This window comes from Podarcis pityusensis, assembly GCF_964106645.2.
Source record: "Podarcis pityusensis genome assembly, contig: HAP1_SCAFFOLD_421, whole genome shotgun sequence".
Classification (NCBI taxonomy): domain Eukaryota; kingdom Metazoa; phylum Chordata; class Lepidosauria; order Squamata; family Lacertidae; genus Podarcis; species Podarcis pityusensis.
The window spans coordinates 1-7,924 of record NW_028293452.1 but is presented as its reverse complement, the minus strand read 5'-3'; the positions used below and the strand labels follow the sequence as shown (position 1 = coordinate 7,924).

Below are 7,924 nucleotides of genomic sequence, written 5' to 3'. Positions count from 1 at the left end.
GTTTTTTTCTTTTTTCTTTAAAAAAAGGGAAAATATCAACAAGTATTATAATACAAAGAGCTTGCAAATATACAAACAGATAGAGGAACTTGGTAACAATTTAGGACAACTAGGCGGAACCCAATTTTCATTCAAATTACAAAAAAGTTCACTTTGTGATGAAACCCTATGTGTGGTTTTGTGTGCGTGTGTGTATGTGTGTTTTCATCAAAACTGTGTTGTGTCTTAGACACAATTCCTTCTCCCTCCAAGAAATACGCATTCCCTTCCAAAATTCATGTTTTGTCTTTAAAATAGATATATATATATAAAAACCTAGTCAAGGGAAGGTGGGCTTGCGGGTGGGGGAATAGTTGTGGTTCTCTTTTATTCGATCTCAATAATTATAGCTGTCGTAGCTTGGAGCTAAATTTTGGCTGACTAGTTGTAAGTGCGCTTCCATCTTTCCTACTATTGTGGGGAATTTTTTCCCCTTCTCTTTATGTTCTTCTCATAAACCTTTCTGAGACAGTTTTAATTCTTTCAGAACTTTTTTTTAAAAAGGATACACAGTTGTAGTTGTTGTTTTTTAAATGAAGGCAAGATTATATCAAAATTATTATAGAACCACAGAATAAACTGGTTTGGAACCAGAAAAAATACAAAAAAAAAACCCCAAACAAAACCCTATAGGTACACAGACAACATAGGACAAATTAATAATTTGGAAAAGAGATAGAGAGAGATAGAGAGAGAGAGACTTGTTTCCATTCCATTAATTTTCTCCAGATTTCTTTTAAATGCACTTTTAGCAAGAGATTGTGTTTCAAGTTAAACACCCCAGAGAAAAGAAAAAAAGAAAAAAAATCCTTTCCCCTTTTCTTTTAAAAAACAACGAGAGAGAGAGAGAGAGAGAGAGAGAGAGAGAGAGAGAGAGAAGTAGCAACTTCTGGACAACAGGGGAATTCTTAATTCAGTCTGTAAAAAGTTCATATCACAAGTCTTTTTTTTTTTAATTAGTATTCAGTCCATTCCAATTATTCTCTCTTCATTTTTTAGCCAAGATGCAACATCCTTGCTTAGCTGAAGGACGTTTAAACAACCGCCAGACCCCAAAGTCACTCGCAAAAATCCTCCGTTCCAAAATTTCCAATTTTTTTTTTCAAATTCTCTCATCTGTGGGTTTGTTTTTTCCTCTCTCCAACATTTTTTCCCCTTATTGAATGGCCATATAAGGCCAGTTAAAACTGCTTCCAGACAGTAACATATCCCTGATAAGGGTTTCTATGGGGGTTTTACCTACCAAACGGACGAAAAACAATTGCTCTATGACTGAGGAAGAGACGGTGCGGAGAGATGGGAGGCGTAACAACAGTTTTCCAAATCGCGTAGGCTGGTTCGGATATTGACTCCTTACGTACTCTTCCAACGCACACTGGGACTTCTCTTGTAAACTTTCAACGTGGGCTACGTCGGAGAGACCACACGCATCTGGAAGAAAGTTGGTTTCAAAGAGAGAGGGGAAGGGAGGGGGAAAGTGTCGTCAGTATCAAACAAGTTATAGTCCCCCCTTGGAATGGTTTAAAAACCAATTCCCCCCCCCCCCCCGCAATCAAAACAATAGTAATAATGTAAATAAAATCACAGCTAAGAACTGTAAGGATGAAGTCGTGAGCATTGCAAGATAGACGCTGCTCTTGAAATCTTTTGAGACTTGCTTCCTAGCGATTTAAGTCCTGCGGAACTTGGGGGGTTAACGTGCTTTGGGTCGATCTGCTTGTGCGCGCCCAAATCTGCGGATCTCTCCCTCCAAACCTACAGGCATTTATTCTCCCTTTTGAAAGTCAGGCTCGCTGAGTTCAAGTCTTGGACTTCCGAATAAGCCGCGAGGACATGATTCAGTCCAAGTTAAGCCCTGCTCAAGCTACAATCCCAAGCACAGAGGAGAGTCATGTTGCAGTCCTGTCTGCACGCTTCCTAGGGAGCCAGTCCAGCAAGATTTTTCCTCTGAGTAAACACGCGTTTGGATCTTCCTGTTATTTCTTTCGGTTTCAACAGGAGCACGTGCTCTTTTTTCTTTTTCTTTTTAAAAAATAATATTCCAAAAGTCTCCCCTCCCGGCCAGGATTTTGGCCTGAGGTCTTGATTTTAAAATTAGCCCCAAACCTTTCAGTGATCTCACCAGATTTTCACTGCATTGGGTTGCGGGGGGGGGGGGGAGTATTTTGGCGGCGGGGGTGTATGGAGAAGGAGAAAGATAAGACATGGTCTTTCCTCACAACACACATGCTCGCATTGGGGAAATAACTGTGCTGAGTCTAATCTCAAAGGCCAGAAAAGAGAGTTTCATAAAAAAAGGAAGAAGGCAGCAGAAACCCACACACGTTAAGAAACTGGCTCAACTCAGGATAATGGAGCCCCGCACCCAAAAAGCGATTCCCCCCTAAAGGAGACACCGCCGTTTCCCTCAGTCTTTGAAAGTGATTTAAGTGGTCCTTTAAAACTGATCTTGTCAGTTTAGCCTATTCAAAGGCAACCAAGCAAACTCTGATCGCTCTCTTCATTAGAGCTGTTTCTCTCTCTCCCCTTCTCATTCTCTGTCTCTCCCACTCCCCTTTCTTTCCTCGCCTTTCTTTCCAATCATACGAATATATACTTTTTATTTTTTTTAAAATGCATCTGTAAGATACGATTTTTTAAAAAGAGAAAAGAAAAAACTGTTTAAAAACAATTTAGAATTCTTGCCACGCTTTGCACTAATATATAGATATATATATTGCCCCACTTTTGACAGGCTAAAATACAATGAGGTCCCTTTTAATCAGAAGCTGCCTTTGCTCAGGTTGTGACCTTAGCTGGCTGGGCAAAGCACTAACACATGCATATTTTTCAAAGCCATTAGAATCCAGATATAGATTCTATAGAAAGCACCAGTAAATATTATATGAAAATTCTCTACATCTAAATAACACATCAGCCCCAGTGCTATTGGGGCGTCTTAGCTGACAAATCCCTGCATCCGTTCCCCCCATGTTTTATAACCCCACAAAATCAGATAACAGAAGCTTTATCTAAGCTGGGAAGGCAATTTACATACAGATCCACATTTTGCAAACAGTCATAAATTTCGCACTTTAGACAACAGCTGAGAGGTTTCCCCCACAAAGGTAGCAATATTAATCACACTACTGCAACCCACTACAACACCAGATTTGAAATTAAATGTTTGGGGTTCATATGTAGGCCTTAAGAGGCTCAGAGAAGATCCTCAAGAAGGAAATAATGTGTCCTTTTAATAGAGGACACACACACAAGCACACTGTTCCTTTCTCGTGCTGCCTCTGATAATTGATCATCTCTGAGTCCAACTAATTTAGGTGGGCAACAAATATTTTTGGCCAGGGGGGTGGGGGCAGGCAGAGGTGTAACTGTGGAAAGCAATAATATATAAAAGGAAGTTCAGGTCACGACCTAAATTTTGGATAATGTCCAGAAAGGCACTCTGTTTCCTCAGACCTCCCTTAACATAACAAGGACTGGATTGTAAATCCTAATTTTCCCACATAAACTACTGATGCCTCGGCCTATTTCCTCATATCAAAGGTATTTTTAAAATGAAAGAAAATATTTAAAAATATCTATCTATCTATCTATATACCAATGAGTGATTACTTTACAGATCCTGCCTCCATTCATATGGTCATCACATGACCACTACCCAAAGCTGCCCCATTACTTACAAGATCACACACACACATCACTATTTATATTCTGAGAATCTAGCATACTGTTAGAGGCCTGATCCGATGAATTATAATTTTTTAAAAAGCAAGTATGTCTTGAAAATATGTTGCCTCCAGAGTTAATATCAGATATATTACTCACCCAGGTTGAACCACAGCTAATTAGATTTCATCATGCATTCCATTATTGTTTTATAACTGTAGCGCTATTTATATGCAGCAGAAAGTTGGCACTGAAATCTCTCTCTCTCTCTCTCTCTCTCTCTCTCTCTCTCTCTCTCCAACCCCCCCTTCTTTTTTGGCACTTTTGATTGTTTAACAGTGCAACTCTACACATCTACTCAGGAGTAAGCTCCACAGAGTTTCATGGGGATTGCTTCCAGGCAACTCTGATAAAGGACTGCAGCCTAAGTGACACTTTTTCAACATGGATTTCTTTTTTGTCTTTCTTTAAAGAGGAGTTAAAACAGAAACCCATAATGTTGCAATTCAGGGACTACAGTTGCAACACTTCTTCACATTCCTCATCCCTGCTGCTGTTATGCATGAGTATTGCCACTACCGCTAGGTTTTTGTATAGGGGGCAGCAACTTGAATTCCAAACACACATTCTTGCTTCAACTTATTATTATCATCATTATTATTTAAAATACACCCAGCCCCTCTGACCATGGTTTAGACCCACTTTCTCCCCCTTGGCAATCTGCTCCAAGGCCGCCAGGTCCATGAGAGTTTATTCACCCTCAGTCCTTTCCAGAATGCGATTGATTTGTTTATTGGATACTCTAGTTAGAGCTCCAGCACATATCACCCTCCAATATCCCTTTAATTTTAGGATTCTTCTATCTCCTTCGAAGTAGGCTTTCTGCTCGGTTAGGAATTCCACTGGTTATTATATATATTTAAAAAGATCAGATTCCAGCATACTCTGGTTATTTATCAACTTGCTATGCTTTAACTATATCAACCCAGAGGTTATTTTATTTGCACATTTAGCAAAAGTCTTTATCCCCCTTCCCCAACAGTGACTGCACATGGCTCAATAAAAAAGTTATTCTGTCCATATTACATTAAAATTGAAGGCAGAATATTTGGAGGGTTTTCCTCCTCAAAATAAAACGTCTCTCTCTCTCTCTCTCTCTCTCTGCTTCAATGCTAGGCACCCTTGAACTAACACTGGACGCAGCGGGCCTTACTTCCGAGTAAACATGCAATAAATAGGATGAGAGATGTAATCTGCTCATTGCTTCTCCCTCCCCCCCCCAAAAAAAAACCCCAGTTGCGGTGTTACAAGTTCCGTTCCGAATTTTCTCACGGAAAAACCAAGGGAGCTGGGTTGGGGCAGGGGAGACTTTCAGATTTCCTCGCTCCCTCCCTCTCCTCAGAGCCCCCACCCTGTGGCTTACCTGAGGTGAAAAGGACGATGGCCTTCAAGCAGCTGTATTCCGCCGAATCCACGTGTAAGGCCTTAAGTTTCTCGACCTGTTCTTGGAAGATTCGTATGTGGTCCATAAAGGCTACAACTCGGTCGGCGGACATGGGCGAGGCGTGCAGGCCGGCGGCAGCCAGGAGCGGGGCGACGTGGAGGGGCATGGAGCACTGGGCCGCGTTGAGGACAAACAACTCACTCCAGGTTAACCTCAGCAAGGCCACCTGGTCGGTGATCTGGAGGTCGGGGAAAAAGGGGATATTCCGGGCCCACTCGACTGCGCTGAAAAGCATCCGAGCCGCCAGCTCGCAAATGTTCTCGATGCCCATAATGTTGTTGGGTTGCATGCACTGGCTGCCGAAGCGCGAGGTCGGGTAAGGCTCTGCCCTCAGCAACAGGGAGATATATCCGGAGAGGTACGAGTGGCAGTTCAGGGGGTCTCCGTTGGTTAAGGCGAACTGGCCGTGGGTCGGCTGAGTAGGTGGCATTCTGCCCCTCTGGACGGCTGCAGTAAATAAGGAAGAAACTACAGCAATTAATATCTGAATTGCTAAGGAAGCCCCTTCTGGAGCTAGCACATCTAAAGCTACTTTATTTTTTTTTTATTTTTTTTTGGGGGGGGGAGTTTGCTCAGATTCAAGGGTGAATTAAAGAAACTCAGGAGGGTCAAGGAGGTGCAGAGAAGCCGGGTCTCTCACTCCCCAAATTGCTGAGAAGACAACAACCAGCACTTTGGCAAATATGTCAGCGGGTGTCAATCCAAATGTACTTTTTTTGTGGGTCGGGGAGAAAAGATGGGTGAGGGATCAAAAGCTTGGGGGGGGGGGGACTGCAGAAGGCAAAAAGTAATGCCCCTTCCTTGGCCAAACGAACAGCCAGCGGGCAAAACACAACCACAAGCGGCTCTTCCGCCCCTCCATTCAATCGCCAGACGTATCAAAACACAATTAAAATAAAATACTCGAATTATCTTCTCTCCACATCGCTATTTTATTTATTTTTTTTGAAGGGAGAAACTGGCAGGCAAGGGCCCCCTCCCCATATTTTCCAAACTCCGCTTTCCCCGAAGAAGGAGAGTTGCTGCTGCTTCCTTTTTAAAACTACAACACAATCTATATCAAAGGAGGAGAGAGATCAGATTAGAACTGCAGCCACACGCGTCCATAAAATAAAATAATATCAAACAGCACGGCCTATTGTTACATTTCCTCGCCATTCATTCAGAGGTGGGGGTGGGAGCGAAGCTTTGGAAAACCCCGGGATCGGCTGTTTTTATGGAAAGTGGGCCTCTCATTTGGTTCATAAATTTACATGGTGACAAGACGAGAGAAAATGAAAGAGAGAAAGACCCACAAAAGCGCCGAGGAAGGGGGGTGGAGAAGGAAGACGAGAATGTGGACGAGAGAATGTTTTTTATTTTATTTTGCAGGGGCTGGATCTGGCTCCAACGTGGCCCAAGGTGGAGATTGAGCGTTTCAGAGAGCGAAGGAGGGCAGCCTTTAACCCCCAAACATAAGCCAGACACCGGAGGTTGGGAGGAGGGGAGAGGAGGAGGAGGAGGCGAGCGCAACGCCATTAAGGAAGCTACAGGCTCGCCTTTCCTTGCCCTCTCGGAATCTTCCACCACCGAGCTCCATCTTGCTCACAGAAACCTCCCTGGTTTAAACTCTGTATTTATTTGTGTGTTTCCTTCCGGTGCTTAAGATCCCCGATCGCTCTCTCCCACTCCCCCGCCCCCCGACCCGCAACCCGGCTTGCTCTCTTCCACCCTCCCAACCCCCGGGAAAAAAGAACTGGAACAATACATAAATGAAATCTTGATTATTATCAGGGGCATAGGCCAAACAGGACCCCGCGCGCGCGTGTTTTGAGAGCGCGAGGTTGAGCTTTCTCGCCCGGACTGGGGAGGAGAGAAAGCCCCGGGAATTCTTGGAAGAAGCCTCGCGGAATTTCTAACCGAAGGGAACCTCTCCGGCAATTGACTGATTGATTGATTATTGGGATTAGCAACGCGGGGAAGGGAGAGAAGTTACAGAGCTACGTCTGAGGTTATCTTGTACGTTGTTTGGGGAGTGGTGGTGCCTACGGATCGCTGCGGGCGGTGGAAGGGTGGCCAGCAGGAGAAATATCCCAGCCTGCCTTTGACCCCCGCCGTTGGACAGAACCTCCCTCTTTTATCGGAGCCCATCGAATCCATTCTAAGGTATAACGCACAGCATTTTCGTGGGGTAGTCATTGTGTTTGGGGCTGGTGGGTTGAGAGGAAAAATAAAATAAAATAAAAATGGAATCTAGCTTTTCTTGGAATCAACAAGCGGGCCAATGTTTGTCAGGGAAACGCATTCCACCCACCCCCAGCCTCTCACACTCCACACCACGTTTCCTTGTCCTGTTAAACTCACCTAACCCTGCTTTCCCAAGGACAGCAACACACTCCCCATTCCAGGCCATGGCAAAAGAAGAGGAAATGTACACAAGCTATGCAATCCCAGAAAGCAACCCATCTCTAAAATCCACGGTCCTAGTCCTCCTCATCCCACGCTGGTCTCTGTTTACATGCGCACGCAAATCCAGAGACCTCCCGCCCTCTTTCCCCTCCCCACCGGGGTTGGTTGAGAAGTGGAAAACAAATGAAATTCCAATACCTTCCCGTCTCATTCCAACCTTGAGGCATTTTTTGAGGCGACAATATTGGCACTGGTTGCGGTGATGTTGGTCAATGGGACAGTTCCGGTTGGCGCGGCACGTGTGAGGCTGCAAGAGGTTCCTGCAAC

General features: G+C 44.2%; 1 protein-coding gene across 3 annotated transcripts; it reads right to left on the bottom strand.

Annotated features, from left to right (window-relative positions):
* Positions 1–558: 558 nt before the first annotated feature.
* On the bottom strand, positions 559–7,894 carry LOC308468950 (COUP transcription factor 2). 3 transcript variants are annotated; one of them, XM_081024271.1, is made up of 3 exons: positions 7,796–7,894; positions 5,129–5,677; positions 559–1,470 (listed from the first exon to the last, which is right to left on the bottom strand). In XM_081024271.1, exons 1-3 carry the CDS (start codon positions 7,806–7,808, stop codon positions 1,196–1,198), a joined length of 837 nt encoding a protein of 278 aa, XP_080880397.1. In that variant the 5' UTR covers positions 7,809–7,894; the 3' UTR covers positions 559–1,195. The 3 variants fall into 3 exon arrangements, with proteins under 3 accessions (XP_080880397.1, XP_080880398.1, XP_080880396.1); XM_081024272.1 differs by having other exon boundaries at positions 5,129–5,656; XM_081024270.1 differs by lacking the exon at positions 7,796–7,894 and adding an exon at positions 7,553–7,706 and having other exon boundaries at positions 5,129–5,656.
* Between the last annotated feature and the right edge of the window lie 30 nt (positions 7,895–7,924).

Excerpts from the sequence above, each read along its gene's own strand:
- LOC308468950 (XM_081024270.1), bottom strand. The coding sequence starts at position 7,601 with ATGGCCTGGAATGGGGAGTGTGTTGCTGTCCTTGGGAAAGCAGGGTTA. Across the intron at positions 5,657-7,552 it reads CCTTGGGAAAGCAGGGTTAG|CCGTCCAGAGGGGCAGAATG; the intron begins GTGAGTTTAACA and ends TATTTACTGCAG. Across the intron at positions 1,471-5,128 it reads CATCGTCCTTTTCACCTCAG|ATGCGTGTGGTCTCTCCGAC; the intron begins GTAAGCCACAGG and ends ACTTTCTTCCAG.